This window comes from Tupaia chinensis, unplaced genomic scaffold (genome assembly GCF_000334495.1).
Source record: "Tupaia chinensis unplaced genomic scaffold, TupChi_1.0 Scaffold000088_1, whole genome shotgun sequence".
Taxonomy (NCBI): domain Eukaryota; kingdom Metazoa; phylum Chordata; class Mammalia; order Scandentia; family Tupaiidae; genus Tupaia; species Tupaia belangeri.
The window spans coordinates 4,506,048-4,533,778 of NW_006159550.1; the positions used below are offsets into that span (position 1 = coordinate 4,506,048).

The 27,731-nt window shown below is 44.1% G+C and overlaps 1 protein-coding gene across 2 annotated transcripts in view; it reads left to right on the forward strand.

Moving 5' to 3' along the window:
* The window catches only part of VPS41 (VPS41 subunit of HOPS complex), a 190,384-nt gene that overhangs the window by 124,469 nt on the left and 38,184 nt on the right, over positions 1–27,731 (forward strand). For both annotated transcript variants that reach the window (XM_014585758.2, XM_027769762.1), the window contains 7 exons: positions 1,407–1,473; positions 13,275–13,372; positions 17,785–17,914; positions 19,427–19,542; positions 21,496–21,552; positions 24,554–24,615; positions 26,267–26,348. In XM_014585758.2, coding sequence (XP_014441244.1) covers positions 1,407–1,473; positions 13,275–13,372; positions 17,785–17,914; positions 19,427–19,542; positions 21,496–21,552; positions 24,554–24,615; positions 26,267–26,348 — 612 coding nt within the window. The remainder of the gene's footprint in view (positions 1–1,406; positions 1,474–13,274; positions 13,373–17,784; positions 17,915–19,426; positions 19,543–21,495; positions 21,553–24,553; positions 24,616–26,266; positions 26,349–27,731) is intronic.

Below are 27,731 nucleotides of genomic sequence, written 5' to 3' on the forward strand. Positions count from 1 at the left end.
CAGAGAGAGACATAGAGACAGAAAGCGAGAAATCACCCCCCAGGGGGGATGGTCACGCTGCAATCCCTTCTCCTCCATTCTCCTCTCAGGATCTTGGGCACGCACGCACACGCGCCCGGCGTGAGTTTTAAGCCACCGGGTCCGGGACGCGAACTGCGGTTGACTACATGGGAGTCCAGCGACATAGCCATTACGCTAACTGCTGGCTCCCTAGAAGAGTAAATAAATACACTTTTTGTAGTCACTTGTTGGATTAATAAAAAGAGCTTCCAGAAAAAAAGATCATTAGGAGCGTTTGCTCTGCGTTGGGATCGTAGATAATGTTTGTTTTTCCTTCTGAGTTTTTCAGATTTTAGAATTTTCTGTAGTAGACCTATACTTTGGGTAGCAGCTATGAAAGACATTATCTAGTGGAAAAAGGAAACAAATCCTAATTACTTAGAAAAGTTACGTAGAATCAGTACTTGACTTTAGGCTCAGCTCCTCCTGGAAGGCTGGATTATGTAACTATTTCTTGTTTCTTATTACAAAATAGAATCTATTCACTTCAGAAAATATTGCAAAGAAAATTTAAAATGACCAGTCTTATCGTCCTAAAACAACCATGATAACACACACATATGTTATCTGATATATGCGTGTGTGAGTCATAGAGAATATTCGGTTCAAACTGTCTATGTATACCTTCAAATAGGGATTGACAAACCTTTTCTTAAATAGCTGGTAGTAAATATTTCAGACTTTGTGGGTCACATACTGTTTCTTCTGCTTCTTTTTGTTTTCCTTTGTTTCCTCTTTTCCTTCCTTGTTTTTTCTCTCTCCTCTTCTCTCCTCTCTGATGCAACCTCTTTAAAATGTAAAAATTATTCTGAGCTTACAGGCCATAACCAAAATAGACACTAGGGGCCAGGCTGTGGTGGGCAGCCTCTGATTTAAATGATTCAGTACATTGACAGTGATACACCCAAGATAAGAGTATACATCACTTTGGCACAGTATTGTCTAACAACAGTGAAATAAATTAATAACATGTCGTCTGAAACACAAGGTGGACATTGCTCAGATTAACCAGGGGCACTTTGGTTGTGTACTCCTGCCCACCATAATTTGGTTGGTGATAGACCTTAAGTAGAGTTGTAGAGAATGGGCCATTGGAAACACCTGACAACTATGTCATAGTTCCCTTGTTCTCTTTGCCCTTAAATAATACTTGATAGAAGAATAATGTTGGAAAACCTAAGTAATGGTCGCTATATATGATTCAGGTTGAGGTCTATCATTTAAGTCATAGGATAGATGTGTGCTCCCATCTCCATTGCTATGTGGTTAATTTAATGAAAGTGTCATGGTTGACTAAAATGTTGTGAAGACTTCTCCATTCAGTAACCTATGTGTTTATCTTCTAGATTTGCTCAGTGAAGGAACGGCACGCCAACGAAATGAGGGATTTGCCAAGCCGATATGTCGAAATAGGTATGGCTCCACCACTTGTCTTCCATGAGTCTAAAACTTCAAGAGTATCTTATCTTATTAAGTGCAAACCTAAGGCCATGGTCTTCAGGACTCATCATTCGGTACCTTGATAAGATAGATCAAGATGTTTTTAAGTTTGAAATATCTCTGTGGAGACCCCGTTTTTAAAAACCATTTCCTGTTTTCACACAGTAATTTGTTATTGGCTTTGAAGTCAAATAACCAATGGTTTATGTTCTAGTTTTGTCATTTGCCACTATAGCATCGGATAGATGCTTTAGTATAGTCGATCTATTCATCTATAAAATGTGGAGGGGTTTCTGTCTCACCGATCAGTCATGAGAACCACAAAAATTCATGCATGCATGCATCTGGCACAGTACTGACGCCAGGTCCTGTCAACCCGAACCCTCTACCTGCCGGCTTTTCAGAATCACTGGTCTGGCCCAAACTGCCGTGGTCTTCTCTCCAGACCACTGCAGCAGCCTTCTGACTGCTCTCTCTCACTTCCCACTAACCTGGTGTCCCCATTGCAGTCAGAGTGCGGATCCCAACTTGTTGTCATTATTTCCAGGAGAAGATGAAACTGCTGAGCACAGGTCACAGGGATTTGTGTTGGCCCTCAATCTGCCGCTCCGGCTACAGCTCAGCCTGAGCCCCTTCCCCTGTGCTGCAGCCACACTGGCCTTTCTCCTAGCCAGGCTCCTCCTTTCCCTGTCCAGAATACACTGCTGACTTCTCTTTTCTTCACTGACTCTTAATCTTAACCTCTGGTTACTCACTCATCCTTTCGAGCTAGGTCAGGTCCACCCGTTTTGGGCCCATGTAGCACCGTCTGCCTCCCTTCCTCGTGCTGTCTCAGTTGCAGCAATCCTGAGATGTTGTCAATGTATTCCCGTCTCTTCCACCAACCTAATTATCACCTCCTTACAAGCACACACTGGGTCTGTTTGTGCTCAGTGCATCTTAAGGACCTGATACATGCTTGGCACATAGCAGATGCTAAATACCATCATGCGTTGCTTAGCAATGGGGATACAGTCTGAGAAAAGTGTCGTTAGGCGATCTCGTTGCACAGCGTCATGAAGGACACTTGCACAGACCTAGTGATCTAGCCTACAACACGCTAGGCTGTGTGCTCGAGCCCGTTACAATTGTATGGGACCACTGTCACATATGCTGTCTGTTCCTGACAGAAACATCGTTACACATGGCTGGAATACTGTGTTGGCAGAGTCCATGACTCTGGAAGACTCCTATCCATAAGAAGCACGGCAAGGATGATATACTATTACTTTTATAACTTAGGGTTTTTTTTTGTTTGTTTGTTTGTTTTAGTTTTTGCTATAGGGAGCGTGTCCTCACTGGAAAGAGACAGAGAGAGGAAAAGTGAAAAAATTAACTCTCCAGGGGTGATAGCCATGCCATAGTCCCTTCTCCTACATTCTCCTCTCAGGATTTTGGGACACATGCACATGCACCTGATGTGATTTTCAAGCTGACTCAAACTATATAGTCATTCATGTGGGATCTAGCCACCTTAATCACCATGCTACTGGCTGGCCCATAACTTAACTTATAACTTGGTTTACAGCAATTATTCTGAGGAAAAAAAAAAAACACTTTCACCATATGGCAAGTCGGCAGAAAAGTTCACTTGCCCATTTGGATAGTGGATGAGGAATATAACTTTGATGGCTCATTATAACAAGGAGAAGCTGATATCAGTCACTTACACATGACTGAATTTCTGTAGACAGAAAGACATACATTGCCACCTGGCTAAGTGGTTATGATGTTTAAATCTGGGCTGTTTTGTACTTGTTGTCAGAAGTTGGTGGTAGGATTTTAATCCCTTTTTTCCTTTAAAGCTAGGAAAATAAATGTGTAGTCGAGGTTGCTCGGAGTTTGGACACATGAAAACATGGAAACATAATGGAACTGAGAAGAGCTAGGGACCAAGGTAATAGAGAAAGTAATCACTAGAAGATAGAGGTAGTTCTCTTTAGTTATCAAGTTTCTGAAGAGGAAAAAGTGGGATTTTTTAAGGTTATAAAAATTGCCAGGGAGGTTTAAATATGTGTCAGTTGTCCTCTTGCCTCAGTTGCTATTCATTGCTCTTTTGCAAGTAAGAGGCATTGTGCCGTGTGCATTCCCTGGGTTAATTCACATCGTTCTCACAGCACCTCTGAAGTACAGATCGTAAACTTACCATTCTATAGCTCAGAAGGTAGGACTTTGGGAGGTAAGTAACTCACCCAAGATCCTACTACCATAGCCTTAAAGTGGATAGAACCTAATTCTTCAGACCCTTCGTAGCGCTTGTGGGGAGGCAAGGCAGCTGACTGAAACGTGTGATTGCTAGAGGGTTACTTAACCCTCCCGAGCCATACTGTCTCCTCTGTAAAATGGAGGTGATAATACTCACCCTTTAGGATGGCTCTGAGAATTAGACATGACGTAGGTACTGTGCTTAGCGTGGTACTGGCAAACAGTAGGTGCTCACTAAATCGTGGTGGTTGTTATCACCACCTAACGTCTGTCCCAACCTGGGACTGCTCCGAGCTGGCCCTGCAGTGAGTTGATTGGCCCAGAGTCCTGGAATCACAGTATGGAAGTGCAGTTCTTCTGTACTATAATTTCATAAAACAGACCGTGTGGGTTCGAGTAGTATCGCAGCACTGACCTTTTACTACTGTGGCTCATGGTTAAGTACCCTTCTTTTCCGTCGTAAGAGTAAACTATTAAGAATATAAACTATTTCCATGGTAGGAGGCAAAGTGGTTTAGGGAAGAGTCCTTGAATAGGATAAAAGAAAGAGGAAATATTAGGAGGTCTGGATTACAATTCGCTTTAGCCCTGAACGGAGTGAGCCACTGTTCTTTAGTAAGTGAGGCGAAAATGGCATTGGCATGGAAGGAACGGATGTGGCTGTACATTTCTTAGAAGCAAAATACTTACAACTTTTATACAAATCAAAATCTCAGAACAGCACTAAAGGTCTTTTGGTCTGTAGGATACTGACTTACTCTTGCAAATGACAAAACAGTCATGGTAATGAAGATTAAGCTTACTGGTGTATTTACCGACCCAGGAGAAGATTATGTAGCAAACCACAGTTTGATACAGTCATGATGCATTTATCTATACAAAAATGTGTCATGACTTTTTTGGCAACCCAATATAAAGAAATTAGGGACTTTTTTTTTAAGAATTTTTTTTTTAATTTTATTTATTCATTCATTTATTTTAATTTGATCAGAGAGAGGGAAAGTAAGCCACCAGGTCCAGGACTCGAACCGTGTAGCCGTGTGGGAGTGTTCAGCACTTCAGCCACCACACCACCTGCTGTTCCTAAATTAGGTGTTTATTGACTCAGAAGTCTGGGAGCTGGAAGGTTGGAAGGTATTCAGCATGGCTAATGGAACCACGAGGATAGCAGGCACATGCAGAGAGAGTCAGCTGTGGGCAGCTCTTCTTTATAGTAACCAGCTCGCATGAGAAGGAACCTTCTCACTAGAGCTAGAACGCGCTGGGTCTCCTGAAAGATCGTTCATCTGTTCATACGAGTGCCGCCTTGATGATGCAGCCACTATGGTTCAGTCACCACCCCTCCCAACTTCAGATTCCACATCACGAAACCTTGGGGGATAAGCCATCATCCGAACTGCAATAGAGTGACCTGGAAACGGAAGGCTGGTTTGTGTGGCGGAGGGGAGCAGACGTTGTTTTTCTCCGTATCCATTTACGTTTTCACCCACACACACAGAGTGCAGCAGGGGGGTAGTTTGTAGTTCTCTTATGCACGTGAGTGGTAGGGTTTCATCTCTTGGTCTAAGTCTCAGTGAGGGGAGTTCTTCAAAAGTGCATGGAAATGGATATTGAAAAAATTGCATGGATTTAAAGATGTTTGCACCAAAATAAACTTGTACTTCAATTCCATTTTCCATGAACTTTTTGAAGCCCGTCATAAAGATTATGACAGCTGGTGGTATCGTTCAGGGTGCTTTTACTTGAGAGCTTAGCTATGCATGTTTTTCTGTCCCATTTTATTTCAGATTAATGCTCTGTAGTCCTTTTTTTTTTTTTTCCTTAAATAAAGTTTTTGCCATAGAGTGCTCATACCACTGGATAGAGAGACAGTGAGAGGGAAAGTGAGAAATTCCCCCCCCACCCCCCCCGGGGATGACCATGCTACAATCCTTTCTCCTCCATTCTTCTCTCAGGATTCTAAGCACAGATGGACATGTGCCTGGCATGATTTCCTTTTTCTTTTTCTTTCTTTTTTTTTTTGGAGATGTTTCAGCTATAGGGTGCGCTTGCCAGAGAGACAGACAGACAGAAAGTGAGAAATCACCCCCCAGGGGAGATGGCCATGCCGCAATCCCTTCACCTCTCGAGATCTTGGGCACGCACACACATGTGCCCGGCGTGAGTTTAAGCCACCGGGTTCGGGACTCAAAGCGCGGTCGACTACATGAGAGTCCAGTGACATAGCCATTAAGCCAATTGCTGGTCCTACCTGGCATGATTTTCAAGCCACCAGGTCCAGGACTCAAAATGTGGTTGGCCATTTGGGAGTCCAGTGTCTTTAACCACCATGCTATCTGCTGATGCGTATAGTCTTAATTCTTCGGTTCTGCATTAACTTTCCCCCAACATTTTGTTATGACTTTTTTTTTTTTCTTTAGCACAGCAAGCTAAAGAATTTTACAGTGAATACCACAGGACCTCCTAGGTTCTGCAATTAAATTTTACTGTATTTGCTTTACTACGCATCTGTCTGCTCATGTATCCATTCCTCTTCTTGGGAGGAATGTAATGAGTCTTCTCTGTTCAGTGCTGGACACTCAAGTGTTTGTTGATGGGAATGGGATTAATACATTTGCACTCTAATATTAAATAGCGGTAAAATTCTAAAGCACCTAAACTAAAAAATATATTTTGTTCCTTGTATACCACCATCCACCAGGTACAGTGCAAAATATGTCATATTTTTACTGGTAGGCCTGGTTGCAAAGCTGTTGCTAATAACCTTGGTGCCATACACATTCCTATCTAAAGCCCCTGGTCCTAGTTTATACTCAGAAGACCAGTGAGAAGGACAGAGACTTGCTCCAACGCATTCAGGTGTGAACCACTGGGCAGAAATTATCTATAATCCCTTTTCTATGCCACTAGGCTTGTCTCCTCATCTCTCTCTTAACAACCAGATGAAATGCAAATACAGTAGGTTTGTTTTACAATTTTGGGTTCAGAGAAGTTTCTCATTGGAGAAGTAGAAATTCCATTTTCGCTTGTTTTTTTTTTTTTTTTTTTTTTTCCTGTAATTGATAGCCATTTATTGCTTCTCCCTCAAATCATTAGAGAATCTCTTCATCATAGTCATAATTGTCTTGGATGCTTTCAGAGTCTTTCCTAGTGAAGGGAACAAAACCCAGATTATAATTCTTCCAGCCCTTTTAAAAAGAAGAAATGCCCTTGTCTGCCACTTTTTTGTGTTCAGCTCAGCTTAGCTGATGCGTCAAGGTAACTGTGTATTTACAGAGTAGTATGGCTATTTGTTTTAAACCTTTTGGCCTAGCAGGTCCTTGACCATTTCCTTTTCTTTTGTGTAGCCAGCATGGTGTAATTTACTCAGTAAATACTCCCCATTGGTGTTGCTTTTGAGTGCTGACTTTAATAGGTGAGTTAATCACATCCACCTACCATTGCCTTTTAATTGACAGCAGTATGCCCAGTACTGGTTAGAAAATATGGAAGTAAATCACAAACTAAGCTTGCAGGGTTTTTTGTTTTGTTCGTTTTCCAAACTAAGCTTGTGTCGTACCTTGTTGTTAGCTGTGCTCTTCAGTCTCACTTCCGTGTGTCGGGCCGTCTTCTAGAGTCACTTCCACTCTAACAGCTCTGAAGCTGTTGAAATGTTGTGGTTTCTAAGCACATTTTCATTGATCGATGGTCATGCTCCTGAAATGTCTGAATTTATCAAAAAGCCTGTGAGTGGGACCAGCAGGTGGTGTGGTGGTGAAAGGTGCTCAACTCCGAGATGGCCAACCATGGTTCAAGTCCCAGACCTGGAGGCTGGCTTTCCCACTTTCTCTTTCTCTCTCTCCCCCTCCCCGGTCAAGATAAAATAAATAAATAAATAAATAGATAGATAGATAAATTAATTAATTTAAATAAAATAATTCTTAAAAGAAAAAGCCTATGGGCATGCTGTCCATCAGATGCAAAATAGTAATTCCTGGTGAATGAGGTGTCAGAATGTCTTGGGAACAAGGCACTATCAGAAAGGGCGCAGAAGAGCATGAACGTTAATTGCCCTAACTTAATACATGGCTTGAAAAAGTTTCTCAGTGTGTTTGAGAGTCAGAAGCGGGGCCAGCAGGTAGCCTGGTGGTTGAGGCGTTGAACAGTCACAAGGCCAACCAGGGTTCACACCAGGCACGTGTGCATGCATGCCCGGAATACCAAGAGGAGAATGGGGGAGAAAGGATGGCAGTGTGGCCACCCCCGTAGGAGGGTAATTTCCCACTCTCCCCCTCTCTGTACCTGTCTGTCTCCCTCTAGGATGTCACTTCATTTCTCTTTCATGAAGAAAACAAATCCTTCTGGGTAACTTTTAGCTAGTGGACATTTTAGGACCATCAAATGGATAAATGGAATAAAATAAATAAATAAATAAATAAATAAAATTTAAAACTCAAGAGCAGGCTGGCACCCCTGGTGGCACACAGCAGAATCACCAGGTCTGCTCCGCAGCCTGCTTTTGATCTGAGCATCTCGTGTTCTGGCTCGTATTTTTTCATGGCTTCCCAATTCTGCTCCCTTCTCCTTAAGTGACTGGCCAAGTTATTTAATCTGTCCGAGCTTCAGTGCCCCTCTGAAAGGATGGCAGAGTTGTGACGCAGAGAGGCCTTGGGTGAGTGCCTCTCCGGGACTGCGTTCACGGGAACTATGGTCACAGCCGCAGGACGGACTTAGTACCCTGAGAAAGGAAAAGGTTTATTGTTCTTTTTCTTTTTTATTGAAGTCAGGAGACTCAATTATTTTATTTCATAAAAATTAATTCATGGAAAATTTGGGGAAAGATATAAATAAGGGTTGACTGGATTGTTCTGAAGAGATTAATACCTTCCTAACCGTGTTTCTCAGTAAACTATCTCCACAGCCCTGTGTACGACAGAATGTACTGATAGTGAAGGACATCAGCTTAAACGCCTTCACTTCTAAGGACGCGGGTTTTCTCTGTAAGTTTATAGATGTGTTTATTTCCCTGCTGTTCTTTCTATTAATTTTATTTATTTCATTCATGAGTGAGAGAGATAGGCAGAGACAGGGAGGCACAGAGACTGTGTCCCCACCAAGGCCTTGCCCTGTCAATCCCAGCCCCAGAAAATGGACAGGGTGAGCCCGGCCTGCTCCAGGAGGTCTCCAGCATGAACCTGGAGTCCTCCCCCGGAGGTCACGTTTCACTGCCGCCAGCCCCCGTCCGGCTCCTCAAGGCACAGTAGTAAGTGAGGCAGCCTCGTGAATTAGTTGAAGGGTGGTCTTTTCATTTAAATAAAATCGTCATTCTCTTTTGCGATACATTGACTCTTTTTATTTTTTTAGAGTTTTTTGTTTGTTTGTTTGTTTGTTTTTTCCTTTGCTATAGGGCAGGTGCGCTCGCCACAGACACAGGGAGAGGCAGGAGGCAAGAAATCACCCCCCGGAGGGATGGCCATGCTGCAGTCCCTTCTCCATTCTCCCCTCGGGATTTTGGGCACGTACACACATGCGCAGGCACACCCTGCATGAGTTCTAATCTGCCGGGTCTGGGACTCCAACTTGGGAGGCCAGCAATATAGCCATTATACCATCTTCTAGTCTCCATTTTTGTTTTTACTCTTTTTGGTTTCATTTCTAAATGAGATGAGGTCCTTGCCCTCCTATTACAGGCACCGTTCCAGTCCCCAGGGGTTGGTGTTGTGGTGGATGCTGCTCTTTCCACCCCACCCACACGTCTTTGCAAGCCGTCTTCTCGCTGAGTACTACTTCTCGCTTTAGCCTACCCCTATTTTTGCACTCAAGGAAGCTCTTTCTGGTTCACTTCTGTTTCATTCACGGCGTTCAGTCCACGACTGCTAGTGCATGTCCCATCTGTGACCCAGTGTCGTTCATGTGTGCGACTCTAACCCTGACCCGCTGCCCTGGACTGTTGGAGGTTGATGGGTCACGCCAATCCATGAATACTTTGTGGTTGTATGATTCCAGGAAGATGGTGGCTGTAGTAACACAATTTTTCAGTCTGTCTGAATGCTCACATACAAACAGAACAGCTATTGTAAAACTAAAACCCATAGTCAAACTGAGAGCAAAGTAGCCCTGAGAACCCCAAGGCACAGTGGATGGGAGAAGCCACGGACAGCCGCAGCCCTGCTGTGGTGCAGCATCCGTGAGAGAGAGCAGGGCGGCAAGGGCCATCTGGCAGACGGAGCCGGGGAACCCAGCACGGCCGGCCCGCGTCCACCGGAAAGGACAGAGCACGCTGCCCTGAGGACGCTGCTCTGTGGGCAAGGGGCCTGAGCGTGGGGCTGGGGCCTGGCGGCCACTGTGGGCTCCCACAGCTGAGCAGGCAGGACTTCCTGCCAGCACAGGGCAGCCCTGAGGAGAAACTGCCGGGAGTGGAAGCAAACCTGAGCAGGGTAAGGAAATGAAAGAGAGTCAGGATGAAAGGGGAAGAGGAGCAGGCCTGGACACTGCAGACGCGAGCACAGACTTCACACCTGACGAAAATGGCAGAAGAGAGCTCAGATGTTCAAAAGCTGTCCGACCCCTGCCTCCTTCCCAGGGCTCGGGCCAGTGATTTCACTGGAAAACAAGCTCCCGGTACCAAACTTGAAGAAAGAACAGTTAAGGGACGGACTAACATCGCTGGCGACACACACCAGAAAGACACACAGCAAACAGATCAGGACTGGGATACCCTATATCAGAACAAGCTAGCAGACCTCTTCAGAAAGTGATGTAAAGCATGAATAAGCATCAGAAATCAGAATTTAAAGATCTCCAATGAGGTAGGTGACAGGCCTCAGGAAATACTTAACATAAAAGCACATTTCAGAAGTCAAGACTAAACGAGGACACGAGCATGGGGACACGCAGCAATGCCGTAAGAGTAGTAGGAGGACGTTTTTAAAATGCTAAAGTAATAAGGAAAAGATAAGGTAAGTGAGATACTGATGCCAGGGAAGGATGATTCAGTCTGCAAAGACAGAGTCCTCGAAGAAAAACGTAAAATAAGTCAAAGATATCTTAAAACTGAAGAAACAAAACTTAAACCTCCAAATTAAAATCATGCACCGTCTGCTGCTCCCGAGGAAACTGTTTAACAGGAAGAAAGTGGTCAAATTCCAGTTTTATCTGAATGTTAGCAACTTGCTTAACTGTGCCTATGGAGATCTTGGTAACTTTATTTTTGTGTACTAGGACTTCCCTCTATAAGTAACATTTTTTTTTGTCAGTTTGTAATTTAGCCATTGCATGTACTCTCTAAGTTCTTTCTAATTGCCATTTAATTCAATCCGGTAAGATTTAGAACTTAACAAGTATTTATTGCAGTATCAGGAAATGTATGCAACTGCAATCTCTCCTCGTCCAGTCTCGAAGAACACATTAATTTCCCACTAGTTTCTATCATGTTTGTAATTAGAGAATAGGAAATTTTCGTTTTCCTGCATGCTGTTATGAATTGGAGAATCCTGGTGTAGAGGAGGAAAGATTTGGATAGATTGTTTTTAAGCTGCACTGTTCTGTTTCTCTAACAGCTTGCTCATAAAAGCCACACCCTTCCTGTACGTTTTGTTGCCTCTAAGGGAGGCGCTGGTCTGACGCTGCCCGACATAGAGCCTAGTTGGGCAGCTCTTGGGCGTCCCACCCAGGAGAATACCGTGTGCACCCGCCAGTTCTCTAGGGACCAGGTGGTGTTTTCCCTTGAGCACCTGTGGCAGACAAACAGAGCAGAGCCTCCCAGGGTTCCCAGGAGAACATTCTTTGTGGCACCTCCTGCTTCTGTACCCAAGTTCTTATAAGGGAGCTGTGTGTAGCATTTCTTTGACAAGTTGTTACTTAGTAAAACACAACTCAAGTGCATTTCTACCAATCAGAATTTAGCAACTTCAGCTGCGATGGCACCAAACCTCTTGTTGTTATGCCTGCGTGTCTTCAAGAAGGGGACATTGCCAACTTTTCTGTGTGGCCCCATACTGTTCAGTAGCATCTGTACATTTCAGCACTGCCCCATCCCCACCCCAGCCCCTGCATACACAGCTCCGTGAGCATCTCTGGGATCTTCTCCAACCTGGCTGTTCTGCAAGGATTCTTCTCAACCTATGTGGTTGAGTGCTTTCCTGTATATTCTCATTGGTGGACATTTATCACATTACCACTTTATCAGTGCTATGTTTTTCTACATGCTTGGGTAAAAATATTCAGCTCAAGCCTGCAGAGGTTTAGAAAAGATGTATTAATGACAGAGCTGGTATCAGAGATCTGCCCCTGGACTTCCAGTCGGTGGCTCTCTGCAGGGCGTGACCACCTGTGCAGTCTAACCAAGGTCAAAACATGAAAAATACTATCTTCTTTAAACCTTATGTTGCTACTGAATGGTGTTTTTGGTGCCTTCCATTTTACTTTGGTGTGCATAGAGTGGGAAAACAGTTATTTCCGGAGAAGCATTAAAGCTCAGTAAAAATGGGGAAGCAGGTAGTATAGTAGTTAAGGTGCTGGACTTCTGTGTGGTCGGCTGCAGTTTGAGTCCTGGACCCAGCGGCTTGAAACTCACCCCAGGCATGTGAGCGTGCATGCCCAGATCTCTAGAGGAGAATGGAAGAAAAGGGATTGTGGTGTGGCTGCTCCCCCTGGGGGGTGATTTCTCACTTTCTGTCTCTCTGTCTCTGTCTCTGCCTCTCTAGCAGTGCACACACCCTATCACAAAAATCTCTCTCAAAAAGAAACAAAATGACAGCAAAGATGAGTAATACTAACAGTGACAGTGAGACGGGTGAGAAATCACCGCATGGGGTGGCCACGCCGCAATTCCTCCTCCGTTTTCCCAGGATCTTGGGCACGCACATCCATCTGGCGTGAGTTTCAAGCCACCTTGTCTGGGACTCAAGCCACCATCGGCCATGTGGGAGTCCAGCAACATAACTACTACACCATCAGCTGTCCCCTAGACTATTCTTAAAAATGAAAGAAAATTATCTTTCTCTGACCTTTATTTCACATAAGAAATAGTGGTGCTTTATCATAATTATATTTATTCACCTTTCAGGAAATAATTTTTAAGGTCTTTAAAATTTCATACCCAAAAAATAGTGTTTTATAATTACAAATAATGTCCCTGTGACCTGTACACTACTGTGGTGTCCTCGTTGTGAAAACCTTAAGAGCAGACATGGGGAAAAGTGCTGTTTTTAGTTAGAATAGTTGACACTGGGTTTAGGAGCTGGTTTAGGGCTTGAACTGGCCGTGTGTGGTTTAACCGCGTCCCAGCGCCACATTTGACCCCTCATGTGGCTGTTTCTCTTGGATTCAGTTGGCCTGTGATGGGTGTTTTCAAGTCCAAGTTCCCACTCACCCTCCTCCAGGCCCGATGGTCGTGGTGTGCGATTGTGGAGGGCGCTCGCCTGTGCTCCTGTAACACTGGCTTTTTCAGACTTTTTCAGACGGTCCTGCCAGCACGCCTGTCCGTGCGTCCCTGACGGTATGCTGCTTTTTGCCCCTGTTAACGGTGAACCCTGTCTCTCTCTCCGCAGTGTCTCAATTTGAAACTGAATTCTACATCAGCGGGCTCGCCCCTCTCTGTGACCAGCTCGTCATACTTTCCTACGTAAAGGAGGTTTCGGAAAAAACGGTAATTACCTTCTCCCCAAGCACAGGCGTGCAGGGCTTCGTTGGCCTCACAGCTCCCAGATCAGGTTGCCCTTGGCAGGAGTCTAGTAGAATCACTCCCTGGGCCCTGGCCGGTGAGGTCGGCTTGGCAGCAGTTGCCCTGGAGACCCAACATTGGCACCCTTCCCTCCCAGGCTCTGCTCTTTGCCTGTCTTTGTGCCTTTTGCCCAGCAAAGAAGAGACTCATTTTTTTCTTTCTCTCTCTCTTTTTAAAATCTGTCTTGGTATTTTTGTTGAAAGGAATGAAGGACTCCTCTTGCTGAAAGGTGAAGAAACTAAGCAGGAGTGACAGCAGTGAAGTGGGTCGGCCGCAGCAGCAGGGGTCCCCATGGGCGGAGGGAATTATGGAAAGGGCAGTTCATGATTTCCTGCGGCCCACATGTGTTTGTTTCCTTCCCGGTGGCCTAATGATTCCAAGTAGCCCGCTCGTCGCTTTGAAATGTATTGTTTGTGACTCTCATGATCAGTGCCAGGGGTAGTGCATGGACTGTGTGGTTACAAAGTCGCAGATGGCATACATTCTGTTCCCCGTGACTTTGGACTGAGGCCCACCTGTGTGGTCCCGTGGAGGGTGTGCACCCTGAGTGTCCCTTTGAGGCCCAGGGCAGCCTGCTCGCCACCCCTCTGTTGTTCAGTCTGGCAGTCCTGCCAGGAAGGGAGTCGAGGCTTCAAGGAATCAAGCAGAAGAGCTTATTGTAAAGCAATTTCTTTTGGATATTATGTATAAAAAAAATTACAGTTGTTTGTCCAGCCCTTTACAGTAAGTTCGTAAGTGGGCTTGGTCTTCTTATCCATTTCTTTTTTTGTTTTTCTTTTTCTTTTTCTTTTCGATTGGCAAGGAATAAAATGGAGGAGAGAAACCCTGGGAGCCCTGTTTTTGAAGTGGTAGCTGCTCTCCAGCAGCCTCTGAGCGAGCACTTGCGTTAGGAAGCCATCACTATAGTAACCTGAAGCTCCGGGTGCCCATGTTGCTAAGCAATGAAACGCTGTAGGCTTAAGTGAACACTCAGACCTGCTAAAATCAATAGGACTGGCTTCTAGCCCTATTGCAGGACATCAGTTTATTATTATTTTATTTATTTTTCGAAAATAAAGGGAAGCAGTGGCTCCCAAGGGAGTAAATACAGTGCTTTTTGATGAGAAATGCGGGGAGGCTTGGGAATGTGATTGAAAGAAATAAGGAAAGAAGCAGAAAGATGAAAAATGGGGAAAGCCTAATAAAACAATTGACCAAACTAAAAAAAAGAAAGAAAGAAAGGAAACCTTTGTTAATAAGAGAGAGTATTGGACTTTTTGATGAGAAATGCGGGGAGGCTTGGGAATGTGATTGAAAGAAATAAGGAAAGAAGCAGAAAGATGAAAAATGGGGAAAGCCTAATAAAACAATTGACCAAACTAAAAAAAAGAAAGAAAGAAAGGAAACCTTTGTTAATAAGACATGATTGGAAAGGAAAAAAAAAAAAAAAAAACCAAGGGGGGGAAAAAAAGGTCAGTCTCATAGAACAAATTAGAAAATGGAATTCTTCCCAAGGAAGAAATGAAGGTTTTGGCGATGTCTTGAAAATGTATATGCCAAGATATATAGATACTCACTTTATATGACACAGAAGCATGCCTTAAATCCTTAAACACAAAATAAACTAATACTAAGATAAACAGGAGAGAGAGGTAAGCTTGTGCTACCCCTCCCCCCTTTTCTGTCTTTATATTGAAAAGGTAGTTTAACTGCATTAAGTAAAATTTGCTTTCATATCACTCCCTATTACTCCCCCGGGTATTTTCCATGTGCTATCTTTCATATACATACATGTTTCACGTCGTCGCAGTCATAGCCACATGCTGCTCTGAGCTGCTCTGTCTAATGAGCTCTTTCCATTCTCTCCCTAGAGGCTGGTAGTCTCCATCATCGAGCTCGGTGGTTGGACACTATTGGTTAAGATTCCGAATTATTAAGCTATTCCCCCAGTGTTTTGCTTTTCTTAAGTACACATATGTTAAAATTGTGCTAGGCACTGAAGACCAAAGATCAAAAGACAGAAGTCCTGCCCATAGGAGGATCACAGATAAGTGGGGCTGTTTGGTCAAGTAACAAGGAAATTTAAAATGAGATGAATTATATTGCTGATGTGTTCTTTCCACATATAAGGAGTTATTTTGTTCTTGTTTTTGTCATAGGGCATATACTCTCAGCAGAGAGAGAAGCAGAGACAGTGAGAGGGAAAGTGAGAAATCATCTCCACGGGGAGAGCTACTCTGCAATCCCTTCTGCTCCTGGGATCTTAGGCACACAGGCACATGTGCCTGGCCTGAGTTTTAAGCCACTGAGTCTGGGACTCGAACTGAGGTCGGCCATGTGGCAGTCCAATGACCTAACCGTTGGCCCCTAAAGGAGCTTTTTATATGGTCTACTAAGGTAGTTTTCTTCAAATATTTTTTTCTATTTTGCTATTTAGGTTTTGATGTATTCCTGTCCTTGTTATAAGCCTTCACTATTTTTAATGATCAAATTTTTATTTTTAATTTCTTCTTCCATTTTTCCTTTCCATTACTGTAAGTTTGAGAGGATTCTCATTTTCCCATAGATATGATACATTAAGATGTGTGCTCATTAGTTTTTTTCTCTTCTAGTTTTTCTCTACTTGATTTGTTTATAGTTGCTACTTTATTTTTGGAATGTTTTCAGTGTCTGAGCTACAGAGCTAATGTAATTGCTACTCTGTTAACCTGACAAGATTGGTTAAAGAAATCTAGGCTTACTGATTTATTTCGGGAAGTTGGGTGTAGTGCTGGTTTACTTTTCCTTTTCTGTCCCTTTCACATTGTCTTCTCTGTGCCAGCATCACACTGCGTTAGTTGTTGCTTTGGGAAATGAATTTAAGTGTCTGTTTTATGCCTATGTGCTGACTATTTAAAAACGTCAACTTTAAAATAAACAGATTTGATTTTTAACTTCATGATTCACTATCAATCCGATTTTTATGGCCTTACCATTTATTTATATAATTTCAACCATTTATTTATGTTACTTTAACCTTAGTTAACTTTTTTAAAAAGTTTATTTCTTCCATGAGCAAGAAACAGAGAAAGAAATAGAGCCAGGTGCCCCCAAAAGTGTCTTCCCGCTGTGACCCAGCCCAGTCTCAGCCAGCACGGTCCTAGGCACCGCGGGATGCCTGGTGTGTACAGGGACGTGCACCCTCAGCATTGCAGAGCTTCATGCTGGAGCAGGGCCCGCCATCCGGCCTTTATGTTGCAACCGTCAGTTCCCACCTGTAAAATTAGGAGCAACAGGACTTAACTGTACAGGGTCAGTTTGTGAACTCCGAGCGTGACCTGTGTGCAGTTGCCTGCTAGGCGTGTGGAGCGCTTGCAGGTGCTCCGTGTTCACACTCTTTTTTTTGGAGAGGTTTTTGGCTATAGGACTTGTACGCTCGCCAGAGAGACAGAGAGAGACAGAAAGTGAAAAATTACCCTCCAGGGGGGTTGGCCACGCCGCAATCCCAGCTCCTCCATTCCCCTCTCAGGAACTTGGGTACACACGCACATGTGCCCGGCGTGAGTTTTAAGTCACTGGGTCCGGGACTCGAACTGTGGTCAACTACATGGGAGTTCTGCGACATAGCCATTATGCTAACTGCTGGTCCCCTCCGTGTTAACAATGTGTCTGCCATATTGGGTAGTGCAGATCTAGAACATTCTGGCATTTCAGCAATTTCTGATTTAGAGATGACTCAGTCTTTGACTTTCCAGCTTTGCCACTGGTTGACTAGTGGTGGTAATAATTTGGATAAATGGCGCTCCTCTTACCTTTCCTCACATTTGTGTGGGAGAGCTGTAATAAAATCGTCCAAGCACGAGGTCTGCATCTTGGACCCCCACGCTCCTGGGAGGCGGATGAGCTTCAATTGAAATGAATGATCACGTCTGTCCTGTTTATCCACACGATGGTAGGAAAATTGAACAGTGTTAGGAGACTGCCCGCAGCAGGCTGTGAGACAGACCTGTGTGTACCAAAATGATAAGGCGAGACCACTATGGCTAACTGGAATTAATTTGTATAACTTAAAAGAAATGTAGCTGGGACCCAGCAGGCGACCTGATAGTTAAGGTGCTAGACTCACACATGGCTGGCCGTGGTTCGGGTCTTGGACCTCGTGGCTTAAAAATCACACCAGCTGCATGTGCATGCCCAACATCCCAGGAGGAGAACAGAGAAGAAGGGCTTCAGCATGGCCATCCTTGGGGCATGATTTCTCACTTTTCGTCTCCCTGTCTCTCTGTTTGTCTCTGCCACACACGCACCCTGTGGCAAAAACCTTAAAACAAAAAAGAAACGTAATTAAAATAAGTCTTTCCCTCTCTTTTTCCCTTTAGGAAAGAGAATACTGTGCCAGGCCCCGACTGGACATCATCCAGCCACTTTCGGAGACTTGCGAGGAGATCTCTTCTGATGCTTTGACAGTGAGAGGCTTTCAAGAGAACGAATGTAGAGATTACCACTTAGGTGAGAGGCAGCAACAGTCTGGCTTATGTGATTTCTCCCACTTACATTTTTTCCCTTCCACTGAACTCAACAAAAGGAAATTGTAGCCGAGGTGCCCAGAGGGCCTTGGAGAGTGTCTGGGCAGGCCACTTAGGCTGCAGAGAAGGGCAGCCAGGCCTGCGGGATTGCAGAACTTGCCCCAGCTACGGTAGCAACAGGAGGGAAGAGATGTGGCCAGCACCAGTGAGAAGTAGCCTCTTAGTTTCATTCTTGTATTTTTTCCTATTGTCCTATTAATCGTGACACTTACATTAGTGTTGAGCAGTGTGGCTCTGTGCTTGTCATTTTACTCCCAACTTTATGTCCCTAGGCAGTGTGCTCTTGGATAACCTAGAAGTTCATTTAAGCAAGGGCTCAGGGCCTAGAGAAATCCTGGTCCGTGTGAGGCATTTAGTCGCCACTTGCTGAGTGGGTGAGTGAGCGTACTAGGCACCACTCAGAAAAACACGCAGAACCCTTGCCGTTGAGTGTCACCAGGGACGTCTATGTTTGGGTGTGATATCCTTGTAAAGTACATTGATGAAAATAGAACAGTAAGCTCTTTAGAAATTCTCCTTTTTAAAACAAGTGACTTTTTTTTTTTTGGCAAATATTTTCAGTTCTTATTTTAGCCAAAGGAAATGAAGAAATTACCAACTTTCTTATCCAAAGCCCCTCATCAGTTGGAAACGGGAGCATGTATTCTGGACCTGGCCAAAAGCAACTGTGATTCACAACCCAAAGTGTCCAATCTAGGGATTTTGCTCAGAGCAAACTCCGCTGCACACTTGGAAACCCTTCAGAACAGGTTTTATAATTGAATTCTGCAGGAACCCTCCCGCCTGGCATTGTGCACAACATGCCGAAATGATAGATTATGTCCCGGGGCTCGGGCGTCTGTCATTGATGCTTCAGATGGCCTTGACCTTGATGAGGAGGAAACAGTTATCGCCGACTGTGGGTGTAATTGTTCTGTAAAGATAGAGCAGCCCTGTAAATGGCCATAAATAAAGTTATATACAGTAGACGAATTCTAATACGGAATTCACTTCGAGAATTGTGAACACTATTTTTTTAGCTGAAGTCAGAATATTAATGTATTAAACAAGAATTTTCAACTCATTTTAAGTTTTAGTATAAGGGCTCTTTAAAAAATTTAGTGGAAAAATATACACAAATTTACTTTGGATACAAAAATATTTTTAATTCCCTGCCTAGTTTTTTTCAGAATATGCATCTCCATCAACTTTTGGAAGATCTCACATATTTCCTTCCTCTTTTTCTCCCTTCCTTTGTTTTTTAAAATTAGTCTAACACTGAAATATTCTTAAAAGGACTGACAGATATTCTATCTTTCTCCACTCCGTCTTTACCTTACCTTCCAACTGAGTCAGACATTCTTGCTCTTAAGTTCATCGGCCGAACCAGGTCCCCCAAAACCACTGCCAGGTTTCTGCCGAGCCTCCTCAGTTCTCTCGTCTGTCTCACCTGCAGAGTACTCGGAAGGGGAGTCGCTCTTTTACATCGTGAGCCCAAGAGATGTCGTCGTGGCCAAGGAGCGAGACCAGGATGATCACATCGACTGGCTCCTTGAGAAGAAAAAATATGAAGTAGTTTTCATTTTACTTTTTTGAAAGTATTGACTTGTCTGCAACATAGAAAGGATAAAAGGTTTTTGTAGTAAATCTTTCATGTAGTAGAATTAGAGTGCCCCAAGCCAAACTATGTAGGAAGCTAATAGCTTCCCAGTACCTTTCCAGTAATCAGAGGACAAGATCGCAAGGAGGTTAACCGGCCTTACTGTGAGTGGGGGAGCGGGGGCAGGCAGGGAGAGGTTCGACCCAGACTGTTCTATTTTGTGATTCTGTTTTCATGGAAATTTAAATAGTGCTGGTATTTCAGAGTTATCTATTTGGCTATTTTAGTGAAATCATTCATTTTATGCTTATTTCATCTGTGAAAGTAAGGCTATAATGAATACTTATTTAGGATGGTTTGAACTACTGGTTAGGGATAGAGTGATATTGCCCACTTCACTGAGCCTTGGTTTAGACTAATTTGAGTAATTCCCCAAAACAACTTAACAAAAAAAAGAAAAGAAAGAAAGAAAGAAAGAAAACATGTTTCAACTTCGTTAGGTGCAAAGGCATTATGTATTGTTAGAGAAATTCTGTAGATGGGCTTGTAAACCAATCAGCTAAAAATACCGTATAGTTCACTTGTTTGTCATTTAAAATGAATTGTTTTCTTTATTTTTATTTATCATTATTGTTATTTTTAATTTGACAAGAGCAAGAAAGAGTGAGAAAATGAGAAAGCAAGGTGCCAGGTCTAGGACTTGAACCATGGTCAGCCATGTGGAAGTCCAGTGCCTTTAACCTACCACGCCTCCTGCTGGTCCACTTGTTGGTCATTTTTAGTGTATAAGCTACCTGCAAAGATTTGGAGAAAAAAAGTTTTTAATTTATAAATTATTTAGAGTCCAGTTATTGATACCTAGTTCACAACTCAGCAATTTCTCAAAGAAGCAGTTTGACGGGTCCAGCTCATGGTGTGGTTAAGGAGGCTGGATCCCACTTAGCTGACTGTGTGGTTCCAGACCCAGTGGTTCAAGAGCCACATCAGCATGTGCGTGTCTATGCCCCAAATCCCAGAGGGAGGCGAGATGGAGGAGAAGGGACTGTGGCTTGACCATCCCCATGGAGGATGCTTTCTCACTTTCCCTCGCCCTTTCTTCTCTTGTTGTGTCCAGGGTGCTCGCATGTCTCTGGCAAAATTTAAAAAGTAATAAAAAAGGAAAAGAATTTACGTTTGCGTTAAAGTAATACTTGTAAACTTATGAAAAAAAATCAGAGATTTAAAAATCAATTGTTGGGACCAGCAGATGGCACAGTGGTTACATCACTGGACTCCCACGTAGTTGACTGGGGTTCAAATCCTGGACCTGGTGGCCTAAAAGTCATGCCAGGTACATGTGTGTGCGTGCCCAGAATCCCAAGAGGAGAAGGGAAGAGAAGGGGTTTCTGTGTAGCCATCCCCCTGGGGTAGCTTCCTGCATTCTCTCTCTGGCAAGCACACACACCCTGTAGCAAAAATTTCTAAAAAGGTTTTTTAATTGTTAAGATGTATAAACATATGCATATAATTTACCTTCTATTGAAACTAAAAGTGCCCATTTGCAATATATGTTTCATAGATTTAGAATGGCAGATGCTGTTTTGTTTGTTTGGAGGCTGAGAGATTTTTGTAGTACTTTGATTTGTGTCAGAAATGTGATTCCAGTAACCTAATGTGGAAATTCAGATGGAAATGAGAGAAGCAAGCCTTCATTTTGGTTGACTGCTTTTGTTTGAGTTTGAATTCAGTGGTGTTCATTCAGCCATAACATTGAAATTCCAGTGCTTCAAGCACCAGCCACAGGGATATGGAGCTCTTTCAGTGTAGCTCAGAACATTAAAACATAATAAATATGGTGTTTGTAACCTCTGCATCTTTCCTCCCCATTCTCTCCGTTCTCCTCTCTCTACTCTTCTGTCCCTTTTATCATGCTTATGTACATGTAGGAAGCTCTGATGGCAGCTGAAATTAGCCAAAAGAACATTAAAAGGCATAAGATTCTGGTAAGTGTGCAGTTTTATTATTTGAAACATAACTTTACCTTTCAACGAGACTGAAAGAAATTTGCAAAGAACAGGTTCTTTTTATCTTTTGAGAATTTATGTTGAGCTAATTCTCTAGCTTTTAAGGTCAAAATATTTCGTCTTATCAAATCCGTTTCTGTTTGTAAACAAGAGACCCAAACACCTGCTAAGAGGTAGTTTTAGGTAATTTGGAAACTGTATTTGTGAAATGCACTTTAAATACAAATCTTGCAAGTCGTGTGTGTGGAAGGCTCTTTAGATCGTTGGTAAAATCACATTACGAAGTTACCAGAACAATGGTTTTGTAAAACTAGACTGCTTTGTTGTCTCTGTAATAACTGACTCAATTGATTTTGTTATGGAGACTCACCTAGGACATGGAATACATTTTATTACATAGTGGACTCTGGAAACAGAGAGACTGAAAGCCCATTCTTAGCTAATTGTGAACGTGGACATGGAGAGGGAGAGCAGAAAAGAAAGCATTTCCTTTGTGTGAAGGGTCCTTAGCGATCATCCAACCCAGCATCCTTGTTTTACAGATGAAGCCAGTAACTTGGTCCTTTACGACTGTTTGTTTTTCAGTACAGAATTCTTCTTCCTGCACTTTTCCCACTGTAAAGTCCTCTGTAAAGCTCCACATAAAAGCCTTAATTCCCAAAGAGTGCCCTGTAAAATAATTCAGGAATAAAAGTGGAAGAAACCAGATAATTGGTTTTCACAGTCAAAATTGTGGGGCAGAAGCAGGATTCTCCAGAGGCGCTTTAGGCCTTAGAAGTGCATGTGTGAAGCTGCAGAGCAGTGGGACCGCTTGCTCTGCTTGGTCAGGGGCCAGTTGGGGGCAGCATCCAAGTCCTGAAGACCTGTCTGTCATGAGGAGCTTGGTTCTGTCTAGGAACTTCTAGAAGACAACCAGAGGTCTCAGTGCCACATCAGATTTCGCTGTTGGAGTCCCTGGTGGAGGTGTGGACCTGAGGGAGGCCAGCAGAGATGGAGACCAAGCAGGGGTCTCTTGGTGATCTAGGCAGGAAGCCATGAGACTGCCCAGAGCTGTAGGACAGGCGAGATGAAGAGAGACGGGGGTGCTGGGAACCTGAGTCCGTAGGATCGGCCACTAACTGGGTGGACTAGAGAGAAACCTGGACCGACTGTCCGGGTCTGGGCTTGGGCCTCTGAGTGGATGGTGCTGCCGTTCAGGGGGACATGGACAGGCACCAGTCCATGGAGAAAGGCGTGGGAGTGCGGAAAATGAGGAATTTCGTTTTCAACATTAAATTTAAGGCGCGCCCATGGGACGTCTTGGTGGAACCCAGGAAAGAAATTGGACTTGAAAACAGATTTGGGAGAGGTATCTGCAGACGATTGTCAGTCCGGTGTGTGAGTTTGGACCAGCCCCTTACAGGGCAGACGCTCACTTCAGAGAACAGAGGACTGTGAGTGGAGCCAGTCTGCCACGCTGGCGGACATTGGCCATCAAGGTGTGATGCTCACAAAACAGGTTTGGAACAGCCAGAGGAAGGTTGTGTCATGGGAGCTGAGGAGAACGTTCCAGATGGAGAATTCAATGCCCATGTAGTTGAAGTTAGCAAGTCGGAAAGGTCACGCAAGCTCAGCTGGATGTGGGGAACTGAAAATAACTAGTGAATTTTCAATGTATGTATTATTTATTTTCAACATGTTACAGGGAGTGAAAAATGAGCAGGAGACAATGAAGCCATCGAGTATAGATTATCGGGTTAGCGGTGAAGAAGGGAATGAAGCCTGGCCGGGAGCTGTGGCACCATGGGGTGGTGGTGGTCATTGTTTTGGGGTGTGTTGTGTGCAAGACACTTGAACGTGTTTTCTTAAGGGGAAGACGGGTGAAGCAGGCTGGTGTCGAGGGTGTGCAGTGAAAGCGGATGAGTGTAGACACGCCCCTCTCTGTGGTCATGGACACTAGAAGGTGAGAGGGACGGGTTAGCAGAAGAACCCTCCATAGATGTGATATGAGGTCCCTTCAAAGAAGGAAGGACGTTAGGCACCCTTTCTGCACTCTAGTTCTCATAGGTTAGAAATAGGGGGTCCCCGAGTGGTCGTGAGAGTAAAACTTGATGAACTAAAGCCAGGTGTGTTCTCGCTCTCCGAGTGGGCGCGCCCTATCCATTCCTAGTGGGCGAGGTAATTTCCTCCTAGCACACGCGATCCCATACTAGGCGCGCAGAGAAGAAACGGGCTTTTGCCGTTTCTGCCATTCAGGGATAAATTTCACATACACCTTTTGTACATCAAGTAGCAGGCTGAGTTTACGCTTCTCATGAAAATGCGTGAGGCGGAAATCACGGAAGAGCCGCAGGGAGGTCAGGCCGTCTCCCCACCCCTCTGTGCCGCTGGCCCCTTTCAGAACCCTGGTGGAACAGTGAACGCCGTGAGCTCTCTGAAGGCAGGCTTTCCCTGCTTCGGTCTCATCTCTTCCTCTCTAAACGTAGAGGCTTGAGTTTCAGGTTTCTGAGCTAATTTTTACTTTAGTATTAACTTCAATATTCATACTTCCCTTTAATGTGGGGGTGGACCATTTCAGTTTTCTTACAACACATTTTTCAGACTCGGCCTAGAGGAGATGGGTAGCTCATATTTTATGATGAAGACTGAAACAGAATTGTATATCCAGTGATAGCACAGAACAATCAGATCACGTTTCTAAATATTGGAGGTTTCTTTTGCTGAAAAATCTCTTAGAGGGGACAAATCGGGAGCCTTTAAAATGTGACATTATTTAAGAAACTGAATTTAAAATGTATGAAAATAAATATATATGCTCATTTAAATGTGAACATGCCTAAGGAAGAAGCACACATAATTGCAGCAAGCAAACGAAGATGTTTAAACTGGCTACACTGGTAGTGTCAGCAGCACCTCACTGTTAGGGCCTTCTCAGAAAGCGAGACGCACCCATTTAGTCCCTCCGGCTGAGTCACGTGGTTCTTTCATTTGCTTTCCCCAGGATATTGGCTTGGCATACATAAATCACCTGGTGGAAAGAGGCGAATACGACATAGCAGCACGGTAATAATGACATTTCCTCAATGATGTCGTAATGTAAATAGAATTGGCCAATGTTAACAATGAAGATAAACCCTTGTTTTCTGTTGACATTTTTTATGTCTTTCTAACCAAGGTAATTTGTGAATATTAAGAGTTGCAGCCACAGTGTAGATTAATGTATATTATTTCCCCAGCTACTGCCTCATTTTACCCAAGGAAAACTGTTTTTCTCATCATCTGATGAGAAAAGTTTCAGGAACCATGAAGGGTCTGAGATCTAACCATGTCTCTAAGCTAACAAGTTAACCTGCCTCTGTGTCATGGGAACTAGCAGAAGACGTGAGACTCTTGGGTCAGAGCTAAAGGACTGTCTCAGCAATAGCAGCAGCCAGAGTACCAGCAGTTGTCCCGGGCACCAGTTCCCCCCGGGCACCAGTTCCCACAGCACCACAGAGAGGTCAGAGGCCGAGGGCATGCAGTGGGTTGTGTTTGAGGAGAGAAACTCTGAGGTGAGAGTAACTGAATCTTTCCTGATGAGCAGTACGCTTGCCTGTTCTTCGCCCCAGAAGACATTACCATCACTGGATGCCATAGCGAGCCTGCCTGCCCTTTGCTCTGGAGGGTGGCACTATCTGTGACTTCTATTTCTAGAGCTGTTGCTTTACAAGCATCCTTGGAAGATCGTCCAGAACCAAGTGCTCACAATTCAAGGAGAATCGTTTTTCTAGCAAGAGGATAGCAAGTAAATGAAAGTGATCAGATGTCAGGATATCCTGGGCTGCAAGGCTTATGGTGGGCAGAGAACTCAGATGCCGTGTAGTTTTCACGTGGGCCAGTCGAGGGGCTCTGCTGGGTCTGCGCAGTGTTCCTTTGCATCAGGACGTGGCAGCCCTGGAAGATGCCCTCAGGCCTCCTTTTAGTCCCCTGAGATGATATGTTTGTTTTCTTATTTGCCAGAGGGTACACACACTCGCCAGAGAGAGATGGTGGGGGCAGCAGCTCCCAGTGGGGCTTGGTCACTCCACAATTCCTTCCCCTCCATTTCTCCATCCTGTCGGGAATCTTGGTATGCACATGCCCAGCGTGTTTCTCAAGCCATTATGTGGTCAGCCACGTGGGATCTGGCTCCCTTAACCACTGGGGCTACAGGACTGGCCCAGTCCTCTGAGATTATTTAAGAAAGTATTTCTTTTATTTGTAAAGTAAGGTTGCATTCATACGTAAATAGATCTCCAGATTATATACTCTGGTAGGATTCTAATCTTCAGAGGCCCAAGTTTGTAGTCTGTTACTGAAGGCCATTCAGGAAGGGCTTGGCACTTGTGAGTATGTTGAGTCCTCAAGGCAAGAAGGATCCCCACACCAGCAGTGCTCATCTGGATAGAGAAGACACTCACAACAAGAATATCCTTGGGAAAATGTCTGAACTCATAGTCTTCTGAAAAAGATAGATTTATTTATAACTATTTTGTATTAATTTTCATGATTTCTGTCAACCTGTGTGTGCAGGCAAGTGAGTAGCAGTGATATCTTGATGTGCATTGGCACTTGAGATAGAAATTTGTCAAAACTCTGGGAAGAGAGATTTATCTTGACCACTAGGGAAAATATCCTGTCTGTTTATTATTATTTTATTTATACTTTCTTTCTTCTTGGGATGTTTTTTCCCCAGCAAGTGTCAGAAAATTCTTGGGAAAAATGCAGCCCTCTGGGAATATGAAGTTTATAAATTTAAAGAAATTGGGCAGCTGAAGGTAAGCAGAGTTTCATGTAACTCTTAATATTGGCCTGGATGTGTGATATTGAGATAGGAACGCAGTTAAGATAATAGTGGTCCGTTCTTTATTGGGAAGTGAGGATTATCTCACCTGGAGAGCAAAATAGACTTCTAGAAATCAGTTCCCAAACTAGCTAAGTTTACATTTTACGTAGATAAAATATATACATACATAGCATGTTACGTCTGTGCTGTGTCCATTTTCCTACCCGTCCCTTTGCTCTGTGTTTACGTGAACTTCTCATGTTCTTTTCAATGACTTTGGGAAGTGGGTTTAGTCCCATCCAGTAGACTGTAACACATGAGACTTTTCCCAGCCAGGCACTGGTGCAGCAGTGATGCAACTGGCCTCTCACAGGGAAGGTCTTGGGTTCAGGTCCCAGGACCTCCGTGAGCACGTCAGTCACACGTGCGGGACTGTAACCCGACCTGCTGAGACAGCATGGATCACGGCACAAGGACCCTGTTGAGGGTGCCTGTCTCTCTGTCTCTCTGTCTCTCTGTCTGTCTCATGGAAACCAGAAATTTTAAAACCTTTTTAAAACAGATTTCTGAATAGATTTAATACAGAATAAATGTATTTTTCAAGTACTTCACCTCTGGAAGACAAATGGGAAACTTTGGCCACGTAGTTCTGATGATTATCTTTTTTGAAAAGTTTATCTGTTTACCTTTTCCATGAGAGAAGTAGCTTTTTAAAGTATAAATCTGGATTCTGACTTCTCTCATATCTGCCACTTCCCTTAGAATAAAATTGGAATTTGTATCACTAACCCACCTCCCCTTCCTCTCCAGCCCCCCCTCCCTTCAGCGACCCCCATCCTGCACTCTGGGCCCGTCTGACCTCTCGAACACGGGTGCTTATCCCGGCACCTTTGCCGCACGCCCTTCCCCTTCTTGCTTTGCCTAACAGGCCCATGGCCCAGGAGGCCAGCTCTGCTCCGCTGCCGTAGCACCTCGTTAGCGCCTCTGTTTGAGCATTTCCCGTGCAAAGTCACGGTCACCGAGATGGCTGCACATCTCTCAGGGACTTGACTCTTCGGGGTGGGTGCCACCTTTCCAAAGCGTGGTGATTGGTGTGTAGAGCACTATAGGATAATTAAAGAATATTTGGAAAGGTGACTTTTAACACTGCACTGAAAATATCAGAGGAACAAAAGATAGATGTTTCTGAATTTTCAAAAGACAGTTGTGGGACCAGCAGATGGCAAAATGGTTATTATGTAGCTGAACTCCCATGTAGTCAACTGTGGTTCGAGTCCTGGATCCAGGGGCTTAAAACTCACATGGAGCACATGTGCATGTGTGCCCAAAATCCCAAGAGGAGAATGGAGGAGAAGGGATTGTGGCGTGGCCATCC